We start from the raw sequence: 25,936 nt of genomic DNA, 5'->3' as shown, positions 1-25,936 counted from the left end.
CTTGATTGCAATCTTTATTCTAAGCTAAGCTGACCACTTGCAGGCTCTCGCTTTATGTTTAGCATACAAACATGATGGTGGTATCAATCTAGTATCCTAACATGTTAAATTGTTCCCTTCAGTACAGTGCCGGTTAGGCCACGGCAACTTTATTGTGTACCCACAGACCCAGAAACCAACCAGTACTCCTGTTAGGGGGGGGGAAAAAACTGCATTTCTGTTAAATTATAACGTTTCTGAGGAAATACATCAAAATGTGCCAGTGTTCGGAAATGCTTTAAACGTATACATACAATTTGTGAACAGGTGAGATCGTTACTGTAAAGCAGGGCTATTCAATTACAAACACACACACACACACACACACACACACACACACACACACACAAACACATGTCATTGTCAATTTGGGCTGACAGAGACATATTTTCAGTAGAGCACTTCCCTACTTGCGACAATCAATAGGCAATCCTGCCTTATCGGTGCTGGGTATGTGAACGGTCAACAGAGCAGAGATGAGAAGGTAGTGAGATGACTTACTCCTTTGCTACTGGCTGCCAATTGAATGAATGTGTTCCCCAGTAAAGGCAAATGTATATAGAGCTGTGTTGCAGAGAGGGCATTTGCCTTAGCTGCCCCTTGTGGTTATTTGGTTAATTGAAATTTAGTTGAAAATAATAGCCTGAAATAATTAGGTCTCTGTGGTAGATGCTGCATTTTTTTTTAACCTTAAAGGCGTGTCTTCTTCAAATCCACGTTGAATACTTTTTACATGGGGCTTATTCTAAAGAAAATCGGTATGTAATCAAAATATGGAAAACTAACTTGGGAAGAGGATTGGTTGGGTATAAGGAAGCATCTATATAATTTGCCCCATCAGGGCTCTCTAGTGGGTGTATGTTATAGATTTTAAATTAGTCAGCATACAGAGGTGGCTTTTTGGACAGTATATGTACAGTCGGCCTACTGCACATGAGTACAATGATATTATGTATATTACAGCTATATTATATAGTGTATGATTGTATTGCAATGCATTTCACATATTTTTGCCATATAACTCATAGACTGTGCATAGCTTACAGACGTGCAGAATTTCACAAAGCGACTTTTTAATTTAAAAAAAAATCATATCAGCAGTACTGCAAGTCATAATAAAATACGATAATAGAAGGTCTGGGAGAAAAATGTCGACGATTAACGTCAAACAACACTCAACATTATTCCCTTTTCAACAACCGTAACGAGTCGTTATTCGCCGCGTTACAGCACTGTGGTGGTTCCAGTCGTGAAAAACAAATGGCCTAGCGGGTTCTCTTATGGAAAGCAGGCAGGGCACAGCGGGGCTACAGTGACATTTTCCCCACATGCAAAATCATGCAAAAGGTAAATACTGAAGCGGAGGGATACAGACACAATTGCAGAACATGGCCGTCACCTCCGTCATGTCCTCTCGCAAAGACCAGCCCCCTTTTTTCAATACGGCGCGTTGATTGGACGGGAGGCTGGCACGACAGCCTCCTATTGGATTTCCAACGGGTCAATCACGGGCTAATTTCAATGACGTCGATCGTACGCTGGGTGCGCTGTATCGCCTGGGTGGACAGTATAGTTACTTCAACATTAAATGGAATAAAATGCCGCGGATTCATGTAAATAGAGACGTGACTTCAGCGTAATTAATTAATGCTTCTTAATTAAGACATTACGACTCCTGCGGCGCGTGACGACAGGCCTATTTTCGTCTATATCAGCAATATTTCAGGGTAAGTGGAGTGATACATTTCCTTCCTGCGTCTTTTCTCCTAGCACAGAAGCAGACCTGCTGGATTTATTATTTTAATATCGCAAAGTAAATAAGCCTCGCTGGATCTGTATTCCACGAGAGGACCGTCTCGATTTGAATACAACATGTTTGTGACGTGATTTAAAGTAGCGCGTGCTAGAGCTCGCGCAGCCGAGTTATACGGAGTGTCAGGAAGGTAATGGCTGTCGGTCGACTCGTAACTTGAACATTGTGAAATGGCCTTGTGAAAAGAGTAGCTCGTCCTTTTTTGTTCTGTAAATCCACCCGGTTGTGTTGTCTTACATGAAGGTGCTCGGTGAAAACCAGGACACGCTATTTGATAACGGTATTAGCCTCCAACCTGTCAAATCCGACCCTTAGGCTGACGCTACCTGTCTGCAGTCAGTGGGCCTACCAGTCTTCAGACTCCATCTGTCATCATGTTTGTAGCACACAGACGAGAGTCCTGCTGCCACTTTGTTTTAAAAAAGGAAATCACTTCATACCAGATCTAACATGATCCGTAGTTTAATGACATTCAGGACAAAACGGACATATAAATGAAGCGATTGTTCAAGGCTGCTCATCTAGCTGCATTTTTCCAGCTTCACTCTTAGGAGGCTCAAGAAAAATGTTGTTTTTTTGTCGTTGCGTGTGCAGTGACTTCAAGAAATTTAGTACAAAAGACACTATATTGATCATGCTAAATGTCAGGCAGCGATGCTGTTGGCATGCTAAGGCCATTTGCACTGCTTTCTTTACTGTAAGTCTATAACTGTCTTCTTTAACATATAAACCGTAAGAGCAACTTTAGTCAAATCAGGGCACCGATTATGGTTTAGCATGGGGATGCATGCATGCATGCATGCATGCAGTGCACTGGAGAGCAGCAGCCATGATTTTCTGTGCCATCCCAGGGTAGATACCATAGCTGTTGGGCAAGAAGTAGGCCAGTTTGACAGTGACACACCGCTGCTCGCCATTCCTGCAGATGGGTTCATATCAACATATGAAGGTAGTGCAGTTTTACTGATTGGTGAAATGAGCCATCCACGCTCTCATTCGGTTCTCCACCAGCAGCATGTATAATGTAATGGGTAATATGCATTTTGGATCTGCTGCTGAATCTTTATTTTTTTTTTAAAGTCAAACCTAAGTTCTCCGACCCAAAGGTTCACATTTCTGCCTCACCTCAGAATCCAACATTTTTTGCCTTTTTGGCTTCCCAAAATCCCTGCTGCAGTATCAACAAAGGAAGTATTTTATTAAAATGCTTGAAATAACAGTGCTGTTGAAATGTGTCGTCCCTATGGGTAGGACTTTGAGCTAATAAAGCTAGGAGTGGTTGCCAAAATGAACAGAAATAAATCAAATAAGTCCGCAGCAGCAATTCCTTCAGATTGAATTCAGGTCTTGAATTGTTGCCTTCATGTCAGTATGGGAGTTTGACCTCTTTGTCTCTCAGGTCGAATAAACAAATCAAACAGTTATTGATATTTCATAATTAGGCGAAGATGTGTAGCAATACAAACATTTCATACAAACTAAAAATGTATCTAAAGGGAGTCAAAGAGGAGGGCCCAGAATAGATGATATTCTTTAAATGATTGAAATGGAGATGAGTATAAACAGAAAAGAAACACACACAAATGTTCAGTATAGCCTCTAGTAAATGCAGTGGTAACGTCTTTCCTTCCAAGTTCAGTCCTTTCTGTTGGTTGAAATACCTCAGCCATGTCTAGACTGTAGTAACTTCTCTGAGATTCACCAGAGTGATATGATTTACTTTCCTTGTCTCTCCTTCTGATTGTATCAAGTGGAAAAGTTCAGTAAGACCTCCATGCTTTCATTGATTTGTCTGCTAATGTTAATTCTTCAGTAAGACACAAGGGTAAAATATGTCAAATGCAAAAGACTAAAATGAAAAATTTAACATTGTTAATGGTTTAATTTGATAGTTATTATGCGTTTGAGTTAATGTTTTTTATAGCAGTTGATTCGTAATTTGGAGTGAAAAGCACAGTTCTAGTTTACGGGCAGTTTGCAGTTCTTTCTATTTAAAAGTTGCATAGTACCTAAAACCAGGTCTGCCAACATGCGTACAACGTTGCAAGACAATGTGAGTGCAAAAAAGAGCTCTGTCCCTCTTTGTGGAAATGAGATTGAGCCATTAAGGCCGTCCCAAACCCTGTCTGAGAGCTGTGGAGAGGCAAACCCCACTGCAAGTCACGTTTGAGGCATGGATCATTTATCTCAGGGCTTTGGCACGTTTCATTGGCTAGTGCATCATCCGCTAAAGGTCACAGCCACTAATTACACTCATCCAAAACTGACAGATGCCTATCCCGAGCTTGATTGCGTTCTTCTTCATCAGAACAATATTCAACCCTCACTTGGATGATTTGAATAACATGTGAACGCTCCTTTTACTTTCTTCTTTTTTACTAGAGTGACAAACTGCTTGCTTTCTTAAGTCAATAAGGCAAACCTGGTCCAGCCAAAAGTAAACATTTTTTCACAATTTAACACTTGTCTCGTATCTTTACTTCTATCTTCTATCTCCAGTCTTTTCTGCTTCTTTGGCTTCTCGTATGTCGCAGAGCGAGCGAGGTTTGGCTGGATGCAGGGCTCAGTTTTAGCCAAGCGGCGACCTCATTATGCTGGCGTCCAATCAGTCCTCCGGCCAGCTCCTAATTGAGCCATCAGCGCCTTAAGGGGGAAGAAGAGGGATGAACGTGTCAATTACAGTAATGAGGGGGCAGCCATGCAGAGGGCAGTCAGCGAGAGGGAGGCTGGACAGAAGCCTGGCAGTGTGGCCCCATTCTGGTCAATTCACGGCTAATCAAAGATTGTCGCTTGACAAAGTCAGTAGGGAGGAGCTGTTGTTAGTCATTTTCTCCCTCTCGCAGTGGGATATTGCTACATTTTGTGGTAATTTTTTTTTAGAGTTGAGGCCTTACAGTTGCAGCTAATGAATGATTTATAATGATGTCCCGCACTGCTGATATACAAATATTTAAGGTATAAAAAGCTACATGTGGGTGCTGCACAAACCACATCATACAGGAGTATTGTGTTAGCTTTTCAGGCTGTTTAGATGCATTTCTCGTTTGTATAAAATGTTGTTTGATAATGGACAAGTATTTAAACACTTGTAATACATGGCAATAATAAATTACACTGAGCGTGTTAGAGTTAAACCTAATGTGATGGCTTTTGTTACAACTTTTGATTAATTCTCAAGCTGGATGCTCTAAAGTGTTGAAATTAGGTTTTTTTGAGGCCCCATGTGCAATCCACTGGCGTTTTCAATTTTTCCGTCTGGCCTAACAACAATCCCACAGGAGAGCATGGTTGTGGAAGGTCAAGACTGGAGGGGGAAAAGTAAAACTGTTGCCACAAGGCTGAGCCTGTGTGTAAGGAGGAGAAGCTAATGGTTGTTAGAACATGTAAAAGGTTTGTTCCACTAGAGAAGTGTCGTTGCTCCCATCAAACCAGCTCCTTTTCCTCTCCTGTGAAGTATATTAAACAAATAACTGAAACAAATCAATAACAATAAAGTCAAGCATTAAACAAATAAAATGTTTAATGCTTTTTTTTACATACAACAATGGAGTAACCTTAATACCAATCTTAGTGGAAGCAAATGTTGGTTTGATCACCAGCTCCTTCAGTCCACAGGTCTAAGTGTCCATGGGCAACATTTTAAAACGCATATTGCCTCTGAAGGCTGTGCCATCGACATGCAAATGTCTTTGAATAATTAGTTTAGACCCTGATGAGCAGGTGATGCCTTGCATGGCATTGTAATTTTGTTGTATTAAGCTTATACAGAGGGGATCAATGACATCACAATAAGTAATGACTATCAGTCAACAACTTAACCAATTACATTTGACTATGTCAATTCCTAGTCGCGGATGTGGTCCGTCTGATCGATTCCAAGAGCAAGATCCGATCTCTCATCGTACAGACTTCCAGTTAATGGCATGATCAGATTGATAATGATCATGTTCGGACGGCGGCAAAAGTTGGATAGAAAAGAGTACAACCAAGGCCTAACTGTTATTTTCATCATCAATTTATCTGACAATTGTGTTCGTCAGTCAATTAAATGTCGTTACAAAATGCTCATCATTGTGTCCCACAGGCCCCGATTGAATCCATCTACAACTCAGAAAGGGAGGAAATCCTCTATCAACTGAAACCAAGTCGTGTTTGGCATTTCTAATGAAAAAAATAACTGAAATGATAAATCATTCATAAAATATAGTGACCAATTAATTTTCTGTTGATCGACTAATTCATTGCTGATTAATAAACCATTCTGTTCTGCTCCAGGGAGCACTTGATTTTATGCACCAGAGCTGCCACACTAAATGTAAAGCATCAGCATCACACCTAACCAAGTTTAATCAAATGTAGAAGCTACAATTATTATTATGATTAACTGTGCAGCCCTACTGTAAGCTTAGCTCACAGTTGAAGACATATTTAAGGAAGGATATGTGCAGCTGTATATGTTACGGAAGATTAAGTGACTAATTAGTCCTTCTAGACAGAATCAAATGCGTAGTCAGCAATAATGATGTTAGTCATGTTGACAGACTAAGCAAAGGGAAACGTTTGTTACTGCTGTGGAATATTCATTTAAATCTTTATCCTTGCCACCAATGATACATTAAAAACATCTGAATTATTGCCATAACCTGCCATAATACATGCAGAAATATCCCTTTGGGATCAGAAAAAATTGATCATTAGACTCTAAGAGCTCAGTTAGTGTGTAACAACGCTAGTTTATTTGGCCTCACATCTATCTGTAACTCATGCAGAAGTTCACAATGCTTCCTTATTAATCATTTGATTATTATTTATGTGTTATATATCACTCAAAGTACAGCCAATATAAAGTGACCTTTAACCTGAGCTGTGATCATACCAATACTACTGAGATTGTTACTTAGTGTGTAAGTATGATCTTAAACACTAACACCCATCTCCATCAAAAATAATCATTCCTTGACATAAAGTTGTTCTGTCAAATGTGTTGATACTTGTACAGAGCCTTGTGGAACATGCAATTAAGTCACATAGGGTTTATATTAGAGGTCTTAAGCAGCCCGTACTGAGTTGGTTTTACTGACAGCCTTTTATTTTTAAATGTCGGGATACTCTAATTAAGTATCTATTCAAGAGATGATTTAAGATGTTTTTACTAACATATGAACAGATATAAACAGTAGTGATTCTGTACAATGAAAAGCTTATTTTGCTTCTAATACACAGCATTACAATAAACTCAAGGTAAAAAAGATGGAACAGTATTGCTGAGTGTATAAAGTGCACTATGCATTGTTACAATGTCCAAGTATGGTCGTGACATGAAGCCACAGCAGCAGCCGTTCATAGTTCGGGGATGTGTTTATTTACTTAACAAGTAATTTAGTCTATATAATGTTTGAAACCAATATTCAATTACGAATTTCCCAAACTAATGTTCTCAAATGACTTTGTTATTTATAGATAGACCATCATCTGCTTCACCACTGACAGGTAGTGTCACATAACTGAAACTAATGCAAAGGAGAAGTTGTGCTTTCTAGGCTTTTTAGGGGGAAGTTTTGTATGAAATTTAGGACGATGCAAAAGTGTATGGTTGAAAATTAGATATAGGGGTCTATTAGGTAGTATGCAAGGAGTGATGTTTGACACAACTAGATAGTAGAAAAACACTAATATAAGAAGCAGCTAGTATTTTATGATTTTAAAGCAAATTTTTAGGACTGTAATGGATTTGGTTCGCTATGAAGACCGAATGAGAATTTCTCAAAGTGTGCGATCAAATCCAAACTCAACAATCCTATCAAGTGCCGTTCCACTTGATAGGATTGTTGCTTCTTGATGGTGTGTTGGCTGGAAAGAAACCCAAACGTTTGTCTGTGAGCCCCTGCCTCAATCATCAGGCAGCATTGTCCCATGTATTAGGGAGCTCACATTGGCATTTCATTTATCACATGACAATATGATGATTAATTGATTTAGTGACTGCAAGATCGCCATCATCTGACATTGATTTTTTTTTTCCACGCACATCTTGTTTTGATGTTTGTGATATTTGAGTGACCTCTCTGTCCCTCTGTGTCACACAGGAGACGAGCGACGTCTTCCTCGCCACAACAGCTGCAGGAAAGTTTCTCCCTTTTTGTTCCTCGGTGAACAAACACGAAACTGAAGTCCTCTTTCGCTCAGCGTCGCGCATCCCCGCAGCACCCACTCTTCACCTCGCCGCCCATCAAAAGGAGTCGACAGCGTTGCCTGACCACACCTGGGCAGAGAAATGCGTGTGTGCGTGTATCCTCGGATGCATGACTGTGTCTGAGAGTTTTTGGGACTGAAAGTAAGAGGTTGCAGGCTGCACTTCCTCTCGCACCATCTAAGAGGCGCTTCTCCACTTAAGTGACTAGTTTGTCTCCACAACTGCGAAGCATTATGGGTAGAAAAAAGATTCAGATCCAACGGATCACCGACGAAAGGAACAAGCAGGTGAGTCAAACTTAGTTTCTGTTTTTCTTTTGGGTGACTTGTCCTTCACTCCCAGTACAAGACACCAGGTAGATTAGTATATTTTATGGGAACTCTGTCGAGAAATGGACTTATTTCTCATTCTGTAGCTGCTCTATTGTTTTGGCTTCATGCGCGTGTCATTGTCTCAATCCATTATACACTGGACTACAGTGAAAGGTCTGCTGTGTTTAAAACAAGACCGCCACCCTCTTCGCGTTTCCTCCCAGACCAACATCTTGTTTGCTCAGTTGGGTCAGATGAGTTGTCATCCAAAAATGTTCATTTGGGATTTTTAGGGTTCTTTCCCAGCGTAATCTTTGTAAACTACTTTCTTACAGCTCTGACTCACCTCTGCAGACTGCACAGTGAATACTGAAAACATTTCACTATAAATCAAATTGTTGCAATGCAAGGAATTTTTAAATAATTTGTATGCAGAAAGACCGCACGAGCCAAACTTTTTTAAACCATTCATCATTATTTCCTTATGTAGTACTTTGCTTCGAATGTATAGACGTCAAAGATTCCCCTTTTTATTAAAACAAACATCTACAGAAACCAAAACAAAGTAGTAAAAACAAATTACAAAAATTCCGACAGGCAATGAATTAATAACAAAAGTAGGAGTAACTTTTTAAACCAGATTTATTTACACATGGTTGTGGTCAACACAAAAAAACTGTTCTCCATGAAGTGGGAGCGGTTGGGACAGTTGTGGTCATGCCAAACAAAACAGAAATCAAGATAACAGAACTAGGCCTGGCTAACTACCTCCAGAAAAGAAACAAAAAAAATGGCTTCACATGATTCTCTAAACAATGTTCTACCAAAACAAATACAGAGGGTGCACGGACCAACAACCTAACATTTCACACAAAGTACCGACGTGATTGCACAAATGTACAGGGTAGCCCAAACTTAACTATCGTCTTTAACCTCCCACCACCAACCTTTACGCTTCGCAACCTCAATGTGTACATGGCATAGAACAAAAAACGACCCAAACTCTTCAGGCTTCCTCCTTTAAACGGGGCCCACTTAGCTGATTTGCCAGGTTGCCTTCAGGAGCCCAGGTGCAGCAGGATTGGCCTGCACAGCACAGAAGGCCACTAATCACCTGATTGGCACCTGAAGGGGAAACGAGGGAGAGGGGAGAAGACACAACACTGACGTGTAACAGTGTTTGAGTGATCATTCTGACAGGCAGAGCATCAAAATATATTTTGTTATATATGTTCTCTGATGTGCCAGTAATGTGACTGCATATATTATCTTCATTACTAGGCAAAGTTTATTCACAAGTCATTAACTTCCCCTGAACTGAATATACTTTTGATTTGTGGATCAAGACCTACAAATCATATACATATTTAGCTTCATAGCAAAGTGTTAGCCCTGAGAAAGAGATACTGTAAAATGAAGAACAGTGAGCCAATGTTACACAGAAAATGTGCATGTATATAGTTGTATATCTAAATTTCTGACCTTTTTAAGCTATGAATAAAGGGTGTTTACTCAAATATCTTTTTTTTCTTCCCTCACCTTCTTCCCTGTTCTCCTCTACCCAACTTCCTCTACGGCTTTCTCTCAGGTGACATTCACAAAGCGAAAGTTTGGCTTGATGAAGAAAGCCTACGAGCTGAGCGTATTGTGTGACTGCGAGATTGCTCTGATCATCTTTAACCACGCCAACAAGCTGTTTCAGTATGCCAGCACTGACATGGACAAGGTCCTGCTCAAATACACGGAGTACAACGAGCCGCATGAGAGCCGGACCAATGCAGATATTATTGAGGTACACCCATAAGCCAGCTTAGGTTGACAGTTCTCATTGCTTGAGTTTTAAAAAATTTAGCATGAGCTTGATAACGCATACCACCCTCCCCTCCCCCTTTGTACAAGTGATGTTTCAGAACCAAGAGATATGAGGATGCACATAGTCACCGTTTAGCTGTTTTTCCCCGTTTTTTTTTCTCCATCAAATGGCATGGTGATGAGTCAGATACATTTATAATTAACGTTTACATAAATATAAGTATTAAATCTGATTTGGTATTCGAGATACCAGATTGGGTTTGCAGACAAAAAAAATTAATTGGCACAACCCCAGTTTCCAGCAACTAAACTGCCTTTTTTTGTTTTACTTTCATAGACTTTGAGAAAGAAAGGCTTCAACGGTTGTGATAGTCCAGAGCCGGACGGTGAAGACTCCATTGACCAAAGTCCCCTAAATGATGACAAGTACCGTAAGACCACAGAAGATCTGGATGTTCTCTTCAAACGCTACGGGGTAAGTAATCGAGTATTTTGTTCTGCTTCTTTCTTCACTGTAACCTTGTTGGTCAGACATGTCTGCTAGTATTTGTTGTTTGGCTTGAGTGCCTACAGGAAACAGCTACTGGGGTGAAGTTCCTCTTACTGTTGGTTTCACTAGGTCGTTTTCAGAAAGAGATGAAGGAAATAACAGACTCACAAACAGCTTACATCGTACCTGGCCAAAGATTTTGACCAGGTATGATAGCTAGGCTTTTCAATAAAATAACTATCTGGTCCACCCTAAAGGTTAGCCTTCCTTTACTGGCCAATACACTGTCAGAAACCTAGACAGGTATGCCAAGGAGGCGCAGAGCTGAAAACCTTGGATCTAAATTAATTGATGGAAAAGTGTCTCATGAGTCCAGCACATTGTGGCTTCTAACTCTCCCGGACAGGTGAACTAGGGGTTTAGTTGCCTGTTTGGTGCATACACTGCAGCTGGTGATACATTATAGTTTTAGTCTTTTTGTGCATCAGTTATTGCTTCTTCAAACACAGCACCCCGCATGTAAGGTTGATGTTAATAAGCGTCGGCTATCGGTCAGAAAAACTGTATGCTGATGATGCTTGCCTGTATTTTTTACTAAAGCCAAATTGCCCCAGTGGCATTACATCATTTCTGCACTCTATGTCAAGAACCAACTTCAACTAAAAGTCAGAATGAGTAGGATTTGTCCGCTGTGGTTAGTAAATTCCAATGTTGAGACTAGCCTGTGTGTTCAGCAATGTTACGTCGAGCGAGCTAATGGGCGTAGTGTTTGTGTCCAGAGCGGAGGATTTATCCGAGCCTCCGACTGAGACGGCACAGATTAGGGTACCAGGATAGAACGGAGCCCAGGGGAGAAGAGGCTGAGGAGTGACAGCTGGAGGCGGAGGGAGGGGCACAGAGGCGAACACTTCCTATTTACTCTTTTGCTTTCATTGAGCTGAGGGTCGCTGCAGACACAGACACCGCCACACACTTTTAGTGGGTCGTGAATTATGATTGAGAGGTTGTTTTTGTCGCAACCCCAAACAGGATAAGCGGTTTGTATAATGGATAGATGGATTTTTGTTTCAGTCTATACATTGTTTTAAGGTAATACTTAATACTTCTCAATGTGTATTTAATTAAGAGAAGTAATTATCCTTAAATATTACTTTTATTTTTACGTATTTTATATAAAATAAGGTGTCACTTGGTCCTATCTATAAATCATGAATTTTACATTTGGAGAAAATAAATAATTGGGATTTGGCAATGAAACACCGCCTATGGTGATCATTCTGAGATGTGTCGCTTACCTTCAATTAGTGCCAACGAATACATCGTCCTGGTCCTGGATGATTTTAGCTTTTAATAAACTATTTCATCTTACCAAAGAGACATCTGTGTTCAAACACGGAGTCTGAAAGGCCGGGACGGAGCGGTGAGCAGTTCACGTTCGATGAAGCCTAAAACGATGTCTCCCCTCTGCAGCAGTCGACCGCGGCGGCCCAGACGTTCTCCATGCCGGTCCCAGTCCAGGCGTCTAATCAAAGCACATTGCAGTTCAGTAACCCTGGCAACGCACTGGTAACTACCTCCTATGTCACATCATCATCGCTCACGGATACCCACCTCCTGTCGCCACAGCAACCGGCTCTTCAGAGAAACACGGTGTCTCCCGGGTTGCCACAGCGACCAGCCAGTGCAGGTGAGCGAGTGATACTGTGCCGAGTGCAGCGAGACCGAACTAATCATAAATAATGAGCCTCTTCCTTTTGGGAAGAGATCGTTCTGACGTGAGCAAATAAGGAATACTTCAATATTTTTTTCTTTGTATAACCTTCAAATGATTAGTTAATATCTACATCAACCAAATATTAAGCGTTTTAAGATCTAAAGTCAATACGTCACCTAATACCTTAACGCTTCCAGATAAGTACTGTATATATATCATTGTAATACTCTTGGTCTAATGTTGGTTTTAGTTGACTTTTCTTTAATCCTTTTTCAATAGGAGCTCTTCTGGGAGGAGAGCTGAGTAACTCAAATGGAGGATGTCCAAGTCCAGTTCGTGAGTAATCTGCTATTATATTTGTTCAGATTCCCAGTTTGGTTTTAGTCATTGCTTCTTTTTTTTGTATTGCCAAGAATTCCTCTTGTATCTGGTCTGATATTTGAGTATTTATCCCAACAAATCATTGTTTAAAAGCTAAATGCCAACAAATATGGAAGTAAGTTTACTTTGCTCCGGAATTATTGAAAATGTTGAGATCACACAAGTTGTCAGAAATCCTACAGCCAGCACTGAAATCTAATTCTACATTTTTAAAATAAAAAAATCTAAATTAGCGTCCTTGCTCAATCGAGTCAGCGATCTCGTCTCAAGCCATAATGGAAACGGATTTAACAATATTCAGTTTCTATTTACATTGTTGTTCTGATCTAGTCATGAAATAAAAGGGCATCAACAGAAGCTTATTGTTGAAATTTCTGGTAACAAAATGAACACCAAAAGATTCCTCCTCTCCTCTCCTCCTCTGCACCATCTGTGATGGGGCCTTGGAGGGATCAGGGATGCCACCAGTAACATCAACAGACAGGCCTGGGATTCCCAGAAGCTCAGTTCTAATTTCTTTTTTCTTTTTTCTTTTACCACATTATAGCCCCTTATGGTCCATTTTATTTTTCAGAAATCAGTTTTTTTTATGAGTTTGCAGCCAAACATGTTCTATTATAATTGCTTAAAATGTTGGATCCCCACTCATATTTTTTTTGTGTGTAAGATTTTAGTAGAATTAATAAATTTATTGTGACATAATGTCCTACAATCACCAGCAAAAAAGAATCAGAAAACATCTTTTTGGCTGTCGATTAGATTTCTTTTCTCCGGACGAGGGGACGTTTGCTTTTACAAACAACGTGTCTTTAAATTAGAGTTTGCCGAGGATTATTTCAACACAATCTTGAGTGTGCACAGTCTCCGTACCCCGCTGTCCGAGTTCACCTGTTTGATTTTCCTATTGATTTCTGTCCATTGCTTCTCTTTCTCCCTGCAGCTAATGGATACACCAGCGCCAGGGCCTCCCCAGGCCTCCTCACCGTTTCCAACGGCAACAGTCTGGGGAAAGTAGTTCCGGCCAAGTCTCCGCCCCCCCCTCCCAGCCCCCAGATGGTCAGCAGCCGCAAGCCAGACCTCAGAGTCATCACCTCGCAGGGCGGAAAGAGCCTCATGCAGATGGTGAGCTTACCCAAGCAGAACTTGTGGGGCCTGGGTCCTTTAACATTGTGGACCTTACACAATGGAAAAAATGACACTTTGAACCTTTTGTTAACACACTTGGGATGATAAAACGTAGGGATCTTACAAACGATAAGAAAACCAAGACACCTGGAACCTATAGAGGCTTTCTTAAGGGACATGAGGGGATAGAAAGTTTTTCTATCCTTTTTATCTCAAAAAACTTTGCATTCACCGGCCAATGAATGAGATGGAAAACTATTTAAAAACTTTGGAACTGTCATATATAAGCATTATACCCTATATTGATTATATAGAAGGTAAATGGGCTGTTGAAAGCTGCTTTCCATATTTTTTTTCTAAGTGAAGACCAGAGAGATTTGTGCTCTTTGCTCTATGTTTTCACTCTAACTCTGGCGATGTTAGTAAAGTCTTAAATGAACTCCCACTGACATACTGAGGATGAGAGTTCTCACAACCTTTTATCAAAAATAAAAACTGGAGCTTTTGATTCTAACTTTACAACTTTACTGTTTTGTCTTACTGTTTTTTTAAACAAAAGATTCAGTAAAAAGACACTGCAAGAGACCAAAGAGCAGACAGACACAATTAATTGTTTTAAGTTAAAAGAAAAGTAAACACCAGGCTTATAATCATCAAGTGAACATAGTCACAACTCCAAATGAATGCTTATGTTGCTCCATGTCTGCTCGGTGTATTAATAGGCATCTGTTTGCTAACTCGGTCACCTTACCAGCTTTATCAAAAGAAGAGATGAAATAAAAGATGGCAGTGTTGTGTGGCAAAAAACAAACAAACCAACAAACAATAAATATTGCAAGTCTAAAAACGTGTTGTTTATGTTGCCTTAAAAGTTGACATTGATTATTTATTCTTGACCTTGAAAACAGTAGAAAAGTGTTGAGAAAGATCAGAGAATAGCAAAAGCTGCAGACCTGCTACTAAATGGTCCTTGTGGTCAATTTGTTTCATCAACTATTTAATTTAATCTTAATCTTCTGTGATTTCAGGTCCCATGCATTTTACTATAAGAATTAGTATACATTGTATGTTTTTATTTAGCCTTATTTACGTTTAGCTACTAATATGATCTGTTGCCACCCTTTGCAGACAGAGGATGAGCTGGAATTGGTAAACGAGGTGATTGTTGTTCCCCACGTCGGTCACTCGCATGAGTTGATGGTCATCGACTGTCCGCACTTTATTAGCATGGTTACAATACTGTTCATGATATATTACACTGTGCAAGAGTTTCTCATTGTTTTCGTCTTGTTCCACTGACATCTCTTGGGATGGTATTCAGCTTATGCCTCCCACCTGACTGCATGTGATTCAGGGCTCGTGGTTGTGTTGTTAGGATCATGATGCGATCGCAGTGATAATTTGAAAAAAAGTAGTCGGTAATCAGACCTTGAGCAGAATTTGTCTTTGAGCTATCCAGTCAGGTTTGATCTGGCCCATTAACTTCATCATGTGATGCCACATTAAGCATGGGTGTTTCTCCACTTGGCATCGTGGTGCCAAGCAACTCGTGGCATGTTCCCCATTCACTGACACTCATTTTCACTTTCCGCCGAAATTATCAGAGATTTTTTTGTTTTTTAAACTAACTGGCAATACATTGAAGGCATTTGACTCTAATAATTCTCTCTCTTTATCCCTCTCTCTTTTTTCACAGAACCTCCTATGTTTTACTCTTACAAAGCACTTTGAGTTTTGCATTTATCTTTCATAGTTCAGCTTGACCAGAGTGTCACGCTACTTCAGAAATGTATGTCTTTCAGTAGAAGTACATCATAATAAACCCTCATACGTTACACAGATTTCCTTTTGTCATCTAAATGACAGACTTAATGTACAAACGCTGAGCAAGCAGTAGGTTTGTATCCTGTAAAAAGTAATCCTCTAAAAAGTAATGATTGAAACGTGAAGCATGGCCACGCTGTGAGGCCTGTAGTGACATCCACTGGAGGAACGTGAGATGAGCTGAACATTCAATTAAAAGTCAAACAAAGTCACAATAGTTGAAGATATTTTCCAGTGTTTGTTTTAATAATAATATAAAATACAGAGTGTACTGTCTGTACATTACAAATAGTATTAAAGCTGAAATGAGGAGTCAATCAATATATTTGTCATTCTTCAGAAAATACATCAGAAAAAAGAACAAACAGGGGTCCTAACTTCTTAGAGTTGAATATTAATGGAGAAAAAAAAATGAAAATAACCATTTGTGGCAGTGCTAGATAACTTTCTGAAGTTGTTTATACTATATATGTTTGGGAAAGAAAAGCGCAGAATATTTAGAAATTATAGATTTATGAAATAAATACAAATTGAATGAGACAATTTCACAATATGATGCATTAAGTTATATTGTGCTTTAATTACCTTATTGTAGGTCTTGTATCGCCCTGCTAGCCTTAGTGGATGAGCTGCAATATCTCTGCTTGGTGTGTCTCTCCCCTCCTGTCATCTCTCTCTGTCGCTTTCTAATTACAGCATAAGTGTATCTGATGGTTGAATAAATTGCCTTTAATGTAATATGTCTGTTTATGCCACCCTCAAAACAAGGAACTTGTTTTTGATGCATGACGCTACGATCCTCCTGATAGTAAATCCACTTGACTTTGAGATTTACTTGACTCAAGCCATCATTTTTTCAATCCATCATACGCACATAGTCATTCCCAGCATGTCAGAATTGGCATTGTCGAAAATAGGTCTTATTAGCTTTCCGCCACATGTAAGAATTGTTTCAGCCGTGACTAACACGTCGGTGTCCTCTCCCGGCAGAACGCCCAGCGGCTGGCAGCAGGAGTCCAGGTGTCACAGAGCCTCACCACGCCGGTGGTCTCTGTGGCCACACCGAGCCTCCTGGCACAAGGGCTGCCCTTCTCCGCCATGGCCACAGCGTACAACACAGGTGAGCCGAACGCTCAGGAGCAGAATTATCCCTTCAACTCAGAACTTTCGGGTGATTTTTACCCGTGCGATTGTGGTTACGTAATTGTCATTGTGGTGCTTTTAAAGGTGGGCGTGTCTCTCTGCTCCAATCCCAGGTTTTCTCATCTGACACGTGTTCGGTTATTTTCACCCGACGTTAGTGATGGAGGGTAAAAAGAAATTGGGTGGGGAGACTTTTCCTTCACTGGACAAGGCTCGCGTGTCCCCGGAACGGGCGGACCAAAAAACAAGTCCATAGTTCTATTATTTATATTTTTAATTATATTTCATTGACGATTCCCTAATTTTTCTCCTGATTTTAAGCCTTTTTTCTTCTTCTTTGGGTCCCTCCGTAATACCTGTTTATTTTTCCATGAAAAGTTCTATATATGGTCAAAAAAAAAAGAAAAAAGGAGAGTACTTCAATTTGCCTTTTTATTGTTGTATTTTAACATATTTTGATGAAGTATTTTTTATCAGGCACATTGTATCAGGTAAAATATACGACACGTTAGTGATGGTGTTACTGTTTGTAACGTTAGTCCATCAGGTGCCTTTTTTTTAAACCATCAAAACAATTTAAAAACTGCCAGGATTTTTTTTTATCCCAGATAATTAAATTAAGAGAAGTGACACTGGGACTTTTTTTTATCCTTTGTCCTCTCAGAGTATCAGCTGACCAGTGCGGACATCACTGCTTTACACGCTCTGGCGTCGCCTGGCGGCTTGTTGCCAACCACATGGCAACAAGCTTCCCAGCAGCAGCAGCAGCAACAACAACAACAGCAACAGCAGCAGCAACAGCAGCAACAGCAACAGCAGCAGCAGCAGCAACAACAGCAGCAACAACAACAACAACAGCAGCAGCAACAGCAGCAACTTAATCTTGCATCACTCAGCAACTTGGTGTAAGTCTTTTCTTAATTTTTTCATTGGCGCTGCATCTTTCATAAAAGCTCCTGTGTCACTTGCATAGCGATTCAATCCCATTCAGTTTATTTTTTATATAGCCCAGAATCACAAATTACACAGTTTCCTCAGAGGGCTTTACAATCCGTACACATATGACATCACATCAGATCAGGAAAAACTCTCCAAAGACCAGCAAAAAACCCTTTCACAGGGAAAAAGGGAAGAAACCTTCAGGAGAGCAACAGAGGAGGATCCCTCTTCCCGGATGGAGAGAGAGGTCTCATGTGTACTGAATGAACAACGTAACTGATGATGATGATGATGATGATGGCAGTCTGCTGTAAAAGCTGCCTGATGACAACCCTCTAAACACTGAAACACTGTCCTGCTAACCTTACTAGTCAGCTTGCATGACATCCATACCATAACCTTTATATCAAGCAATTCATGTTCCTTGTTAGTGGATTGGTCTCACCAGCATCTCGCCATCTCCGTCTCTTCATAACATCGATCTGAATTTCTGCTATTTGTTTTTCTGGAGTTGTTGCACTTCAGCAGTGTGAAACAATTTCACCTTCTCAAAGCTCCTTCTGTTAATTACATAACATTTGTAACTGCAGAATTTTTTAACCATGAGAATCTCAACTTTTTTTGTCAGTGTAGTAAATTGTTATATTTACTTTGTTACATTTAATTGAATACTTTAAAACCAGTATGTATATTATACTACTAAAAGTAGTAAAAAAAAAAAACGTTTTACTCTTTTCTTAAAAAATATATTTACTTCTACTGTACTCCATTGTATTGCATGTCAAACTTCTCACCACTTTAATTGATACAATTAGCTTCACATAAACGTTCTGCTCGGCTGCGATCACATGCGCAACAGCAATTTTGCGACAGCGAGAAATAAGATGGCTTACTAGCCAATCATAGCACCGCTAATGTAACGGAGGTTAATTAAAGCTCCTTGACTGATACAACTCTGATTTATTTTGCCTGCTAAAGTCTATTTACATTTACTCTACAACAAAAAGATTGTTTTTGGACTGAAGGACAGCATCAAGAACCTCATTTTACTGAAGAGCATTGCAGGAAATACAAAATAATTAATGTAAACACATGAACTATCTTCTTTAATTCTTTCTCATCCCTATATAGTAGATGTTTATACAATGGACTTTGGGGTTTAGACGGCGATACACAGTTCAAGGTTTTATCTCCTCATTCTTATTTAGAAGGGAAATTTATATCAAGTTAAAATGTAAAGTTATGTTAATCAAGACGTAAAGTTCAAGGGCTACTGGATCTCCTGTGAAAGATGATATTCCACCCTGGATTTATTAACATGAAACATAGTTACAGTGTCCTGATATGTTTGGCTCCTCATATCTGGAGAAACAGTTACACTCAGTCAGCTTCAGCTTCTAGTTTCTTGTCGTTATCGAGACTTTGAGACTTGGATGTCTTTAGGGATTTAACAAGGTCAGAATTGAAACTTTCCTTTTGAGGAAGTGAAATATTCTGACAATCATGTGTATTATCTTCAATTTAAATTTGTAATCGGCTATTTCTAGAAATTGAACATGAATCAAGTAAATGGAACGTGATTTTTTTATTATTTTTTTAAACGCACTTGCCGGATTTTTTTTCTCCTTTTTTTAAATATAAAGTTTAATTTCAAGATGAAATAAAGAAGACTATTAGGAAGCCTCTGCATTAGACTCGCTAACCTCTTGAAGTGCAGTTGCAGTGAGGAGAGCTGCGCGAGCGCTGCAGGGTTCGTGTTGAACACCAGATCCTTGAAGTGTGCTCTCTCCTCTTGTCCACAGCATGTGGGGCGTGGACAAGCAGAGCAGCGAGCTGTCTAGCCAGGTGTCCAGTCTGGCTGCCAACCTGAGGTGAACAGCCACTACTAGTGTGTGCGTGTGTGAAATGTCGTGACCGTGTGGGTTGTAGTCCACTTTGTATGTGAATTGCTTTTGTCTAAAACAAAACGACATACAGTAAATGTTCCCTACATTTATCTTATTAACTCAAAGCAAAGCACTGGCCTTAAACATAAACCTTCTAAACCCTCGTGTTGGTTTAGATGCAAGTAATCCAAGAAGTTGTATGGTTACTACATTTGACTTTGTAATTCATCATGACATGAAACCTTGATTATATGAAACTGTGTTATTTGCTGTAATTCACTAAGTAATAAGCGCCTCAGCAGCTTGTAGACTAACTTTAATGTATCACTAATGTATGTATAATGTCACTTTAATGTATAGTCACTACAACATGCCACATTTAAACCAATATTACTGTTTTTATTTAGCTGGCAGCCCAAATATCAAAAAGTTGATGCAGTAAAGATCTTTTAAATTATAACATTGTGACACTGCAGCCAATTACATGTTACCGGTAGACATTTTAAGATTGTTTTCTACTGATGTACATTTGAGAATTAATTGGAGGGCTCAGCTTTGATAAATCCAACAAACATTTTCCTCTTATTTTTCCTGACTTATTTACGGCAAAATCCGTAAATGCTGCAAATGTAAAAAGGTTAAAACATTAAGAGTAATGCACTCTAAAGTATGAAACCATGCAAATGCTAAAAAAAATCCTCAATTGAACCATGAAAAGAACATTTACTGAAGCAAACAAGCAAAACATTTTCATGCCTTTGCATTTATTCACACATGCATTTTTATCCTTTATCCTTAAGAGCCATCGTACAAACTGTGTGGTAGTAAACTTCCAACCGCGTAACAGTCCTGATTAACACATTTATTCTTTATTCTTCTTCAATGCTTCATTCACTGTGCTTGTAGATCAAAAAACAAGATTGTCATGCCTGGATTTTGTTGTGTGTGGGAACAAAAATTCAGCAGATTAGGGTCTTTGTTTTTCTGATTCTAAGACATTATTGCTGTTGTTGAAGAAACTTTGCTTGCAATAATGTTTCACACTTTTCTCCACTCTAATCCACCCTTTAATCCACCTCTTACCTTCGGTTTGGGCGCCAACATTTTGTTTTCCCCCCACAGTGTTGGCTCTCCGTCCAACCTGCTCTTGGGTAGAGATGAGTGGTTGGGCCGGTACTGTATCTCACTTTCTTTTTCCTGTGTGTCTGTGTGCTTCTGGCTGGCTTCCCCTTAGCATGACGGGGGCTGTCTGCAGTCAAACAGGAAATAAGACGTAGTTCGGTTTCCACCATGTCCTCTAACCCGAGATTATTTTCTGTTTATCATCTGTAGTATCTTCACATCATAGCCGACTCACTGCGAACCACCTTGTCACGCAAATCATTTCCACGCTTCCTGGGCTGATGTGTTGATCTTTTGGGAACAGCGGGAGGGTTACTTCTGCTTTTTGAAGGCTCAGAATTGATTGATTATTGAATAATCGATTGTGGCTTTGCCCTGTTGGTGCCGTGCCTTGTGACGTTGTTCTTTGTCTTGATGCAAGTGAACTTCCAGTTTCTCATATGCCTTTTGTCAAGAAGCTAATCATGCGTATGTTTTGTTTTCTCGCCTTTCCTCTTCGCTCCGTCCCTTATCTTCCATTGGCTTCCTCTCTTTTTCTGTCCTCTGTGACCCCGTTCTCAGGCCTGTGACCCATATACCTCAAGGCGCCATGCTGACCGTCAACACCAACTGTGTGAGCATCAAGTCAGAGCCCATCTCGCCCGGTAGGGATCGCAGCACCCCGTGCCCTCCACCGTCTTCTACTACACCGTCCTCGACCTCAGGGGGAGCCGTCCTGACGGCACCGCCGCAGTACCCGGGCTCCCTGCTGTGCCTGGAGCCCCCGACCGGTCGCTCGCCTGCAGACAGCGTCAGCAGCAACGCCAGCTCCTTTGACGGCAGCGATCGGGATGACACTGGTGCAGCTGGAGGAGGAGGCGTGGGCGGAGGCGGGGGCGGTGGTGGCAGCACAGCCGGTGCTGCAGGAAGCGGCGGCCCCGGCAGCCGCCCCGACTTCAGCCCCTCGACTGAGCTCAATAGGGCGTCAAACGAACCAGAGCAGGAGGGAGGAAACATCAAGCGCATGAGATTGGATACCTGGGTCACATAGAGGGGCCTGCCATGCCTCTTTGCACCCACAGTGAAGTTTTGGTGACACTTAAACACCCGCAACACACACACACACACACACACACACACACACACACACACACACACACTCATTGTTAAACCCCCACCAACACGACCCCACTGCCATGTGACACTATCATCACACATCTGCCTCTGTCCCAAATTATACAACTCAGCTGCGTCACCCAGACTTACGAGGCTTTGACAAATAAACATTTTTTTAAAAAAAAGACGTAAAAATCCACTGGGGATCACGCTCTGAGGGAGGAGAGGATGACTTAGTGCGCAGCTGGATATGTTGTCCCGTGTTGATCCTTGAATAGAGGGACAGTAGATCTCTAAAGCCTTCTTGCTTGAATGAACTCCCGTAAAGTAATTTCTTTTGGTAGAAATTAGGTGTCGAATCTTTTTTCTTCAATCTGACAGAACCATTGAAAACATTCATCACATGGTTTCACCTTCATGTATTTACATCGAGCATCGTTCACAATGTGATTAGTGGCACGTCCACGTCACGGGACTTGTATGACTCACCACTTCCTGCTCTTTGAAATCCAGCGTAGCTTAGATTATGGGCTCCCCATTCTTCCATAAGTCACTTCCAAACTGCACTTTTGGATAGAACTTAATCTGGACATGTTTGAGGACTGAGCATCTATCTGGCACTGAGCAAACCGACTCAAACGGGGTCTTCTCTGGTTAAGATACTTAACCATCAATGGTTCTTTCCGCTGCCACATCTCGCAACCTCCTGCTCCCCAGGCAGAGCCCTCGGGCGGAGCCCAGCACCTCGCTAGAGTGCCAATATCAACCTCTTCAACTAACGAAATGCCAAATGTCTCTCGCACACGGTGCGACGACAATGACGAATTATCACCTGCACTGTCACGGAAATGAGAACTAGAAACTGTTGATGCTTTTCAAGCTTTGAATCCGCCGTCGCGCTCCTCAGACGGGGTGCTCCTCCCGTCCTCTCGCCTCATCTCCTCTGGAACCTGGATGGAAATTGTTGCATCCGAAATCCAGCCAGCCGCTCGGCTTACAACCAGGAGTAGATGCCATCCAGTTAAATGCATAGTAGGAGTTTTTGTAGCCGCTCTGGTGGCTTTTTTTGGGTAGGGAAAGTATTTGGTTCTTTCAGTCCAATTGTAATTTGTTGGTATTTAAAATGAAAAAAAAAAAAAATCAGTTTTGAAGGTCCGTTGGTTGTCCAGAAGTAGGAACTTTGTATAAAAATCCCTCCTATACAAAAGCTTTGATGTCCTCTTAAGCTCTCTCTCTCTCTTTAGCTCGTTGCCGTGTTTCAAAAAGTAAAGGAAAAAGACATTTTCTATATTTCTACCGCTTCAGTTGGCGACAAAGTAAAATAGCTTTTCGGCTTCAACGACGTGTATGTACATATGACTATATTTGCATAGACTTTGCTAGGTATCCCTAAAAACAAGCAATGTGTTGATTCTCAGTGGATCTGTTTGCATATATGAGTGTGACTTTGATATGTTTCGAGCTACGGTGCAGGGGTTTCGCCACACTAGGTCGTGCTGGTGGGTCGGACTTGTTTCAGTAAACCTATTGTATGCTAGTGTTGATGGTGTGTGCACTTTTTGTCTCACTCACAGAGGCCTGCTTGGTTGTGGTGTCATCATATTCTCCTACCACACATTTTTAAAAAACCCAAATCCAACCCACAATAATTGTCCATTACCACCTAATTATGACACGATTAGGACACTGCCATTCACTTCGTGTTTTTAAGAAACACAATGCACTTCTTTGACGCATATTTGGATTGACAGAATCTTTTCCACGTTAAGCTTACACAGATTATGCCTTTTTTCACTTAGAAATGAAGTGCTGTGTTTGTTGTTTAATTGTATGTTTTCTAGTACGAATTAGTTTCGTCTGAACCATTTCAAGTAGGTGTATAAGTGTACAAAGGCTGTTCACAGCCTAAAAATAGAACGATTCTCCTGATTGCTGGACCTTTTTTCCCTTGAGACGATGCTCAGAGTGCAGACAGCTGTTTGTTGACTGTTTATCAGAAACACTTTCATGTCAGCGAAGGGGAAGTGGAAGCGGCGTCTTTCATGAGTTGATGCAGTTTGGTGTGATTGTAGACGAGTGTGACACTAGTGTTTGACACTGACTTTGGGTTTGTGGCAAGTGTCTGGAAAAAAAACATCACCCTGCTGTGCGACATTTTCACGCCAGTGTTGTTGATGTTTTCTCTGATCAGGTAACTTTCCATCCCTCGTTTGACAGTGTTCTGGGTAACTCTTTACGCTGATAATTTCAGGTTAGTTTTGTTTATTTTATAAATGTTCTCATCAATTTAACACAATAAATTCATGTTGGGGAAAATTTGCCTCGTGAACCATTTAAAGGAGTATTTCTAAATTTTGTGAAATTTGTTTAGTCGCTAGCTTCCAGATGGCTGGATGAGAAGATTAATCCTCACTCAATGATATTTGCGCGGTAAAGAGCTGGTTAGGTGAGCAGGAAACGGGGGTAAACTGCTTGCCTTGCTGTGTGCAAAGCTAACAAAACTCCTCTTCCAGCACCTCTGAAGCCTCCTTTATGTCATACCACTTAAACCCTGATTATGAACCATTGTCATCCAAATTTAGCCAAAACTTAACAAGACTTTCCACAAGGGGAAAAAAAATATGTGACTTTGCGTTTCCAACCACTACCGCAGTCCTTGTGCTAAGCTAAGCTAAGCTAATCGGCTGTGACGTCCCATTTAACAAATCAATACGAGTGGCATCAAACTTCTCATCTTACTCTGCGAAAGCGAACGAGTGCATTTTCAGAAATGTCGAACAATATATTTAAACTGATGAGCGGTACTGAGCTTATCAGTCATTTCCATTTTTCAACTCAATTTCAGTGGAAACTCTTCGTGTTTGTGGGCGCCGATGGTTGACTGAAATGTGACACCACACCGATGGGCTTCCTGCCTCGAGCAGGTTTGTTCATGTACAAAAAGGTTCTCTATCCAATCTAGCCGTTTAGTCACGAGACAATCTATATGAGAAATGAAAACCTGCACCCTTGTTACTTGTTGTGTACAACGTTTTTTAGAATCTCACTATTTTTGGATTAATTTGTGCTGGTGACAGTTCCATTGTCTATTATTATGATATTATTATGGAGCTATTATTTTATTGCTATTTTGTGTAGGATAGTTTTTATTTTCTCTCTTATTTTCTCTTATCATAAACATAGTACTGGTTTCCTTTTTTTTAAAACAACTTGCTGAAAATTGCACGATCAGTTAATGTGGTATTAGCAAATGCAATGAAGGAAATGCCAGTTAAATGCTGCAGTTTTAATTAAGATAAAGAATATATTTATAAAAACGGGAAACAACTGAAATTAGTTCATGAAATTTGAAAAAAAAAAAGTAAATGCATGGGATACAGGTAACACAACTTATGTTACACACAGTAATGATACAGGACATGCATCACAGATGAGTCATAAACAACTCAGAATAATGTAGCATATGAAATACTAAAGATGAAATTTATAGCTAATATATTGTGTTGAGCTAGTCTGCTTTTGGTTTTTGTTGTAAAGAAAATAATTCTTTTGGTTGTTTTTTTGAGAATGATTTACAATTTGTGTATATTTTCATATACAAAGTATGCACTGATATGTTATTGAAATTCTATACCGCTTTTACAAAAAAAAGTGTTTGTTGTACCAAAGTATCCAAGTCCCTTGAATCCTTACCCTTTTTGCGTATGTTTTATCGTATTTTATATATTAAATAGACAAACTGAGTGAAATTAATTGGAGTTTGTGGTTTTATTTGAATGTTTAATTAATTTTTAACTAATTTTAAGAAAAATGTTATTTCAGCAATGCATTAGATCATTTTTTTTTCCTGTTCAGTACATAATTTCTCTCTTTATTGTCACAGCTTCAAACACGCTTCATTTCACACGTTCGGTGAGAACTACGCAGCTAAATTCAGCTGATCTCTCGTGACCTGCTGTGAGGTAAACAACTGGGTGAGCAAGACAACAAAAAACAGTAAACAAAACGTTAACGCTGGAGCAATCTGGTGATGTCTTTTAAGAAAAGTT

At 40.2% G+C, this 25,936-nt stretch overlaps 1 protein-coding gene across 6 annotated transcripts; it reads left to right on the top strand.

Moving 5' to 3' along the window:
• The first annotated feature begins 1,580 nt into the window (after nucleotides 1-1,580).
• LOC137784426 (myocyte-specific enhancer factor 2D-like) lies at nucleotides 1,581-25,625 on the top strand. 6 transcript variants are annotated; one of them, XM_068575048.1, is made up of 13 exons: nucleotides 1,581-1,766; nucleotides 7,939-8,332; nucleotides 9,945-10,148; nucleotides 10,506-10,643; nucleotides 12,129-12,345; nucleotides 12,652-12,708; nucleotides 13,694-13,875; nucleotides 15,007-15,036; nucleotides 16,693-16,822; nucleotides 17,510-17,750; nucleotides 19,587-19,655; nucleotides 20,793-20,843; nucleotides 21,354-25,625. In XM_068575048.1, exons 2-13 carry the CDS (start codon nucleotides 8,279-8,281, stop codon nucleotides 21,820-21,822), a joined length of 1,842 nt encoding a protein of 613 aa, XP_068431149.1. In that variant the 5' UTR covers nucleotides 1,581-1,766; nucleotides 7,939-8,278; the 3' UTR covers nucleotides 21,823-25,625. The 6 variants fall into 6 exon arrangements, with proteins under 6 accessions (XP_068431149.1, XP_068431150.1, XP_068431151.1 ...); XM_068575049.1 differs by lacking the exon at nucleotides 15,007-15,036; XM_068575050.1 differs by lacking the exon at nucleotides 20,793-20,843.
• The last annotated feature ends 311 nt before the right edge of the window (nucleotides 25,626-25,936 follow it).

The sequence above is a fragment of the Clinocottus analis genome, unplaced genomic scaffold (assembly GCF_023055335.1).
Source record: "Clinocottus analis isolate CAN_PGR_092001 unplaced genomic scaffold, fCliAna1.0.p SCAF_14, whole genome shotgun sequence".
Taxonomy (NCBI): Eukaryota; Metazoa; Chordata; class Actinopteri; order Perciformes; family Cottidae; genus Clinocottus; species Clinocottus analis.
The sequence above is the reverse complement of the archived record's forward strand: the minus strand, read 5'-3'. Positions and strand labels throughout refer to the sequence as shown.

Bases quoted from the DNA above. Each gene is read 5' to 3' on its own strand.
- LOC137784426 (XM_068575048.1), top strand. From the start codon at position 8,279: ATGGGTAGAAAAAAGATTCAGATCCAACGGATCACCGACGAAAGGAAC. The intron at 15,037-16,692 runs GTGATTGTTGTT...CTCTCCCGGCAG, and splicing joins AGCTGGAATTGGTAAACGAG to AACGCCCAGCGGCTGGCAGC. The intron at 20,844-21,353 runs GTACTGTATCTC...CCCCGTTCTCAG, and splicing joins AGAGATGAGTGGTTGGGCCG to GCCTGTGACCCATATACCTC.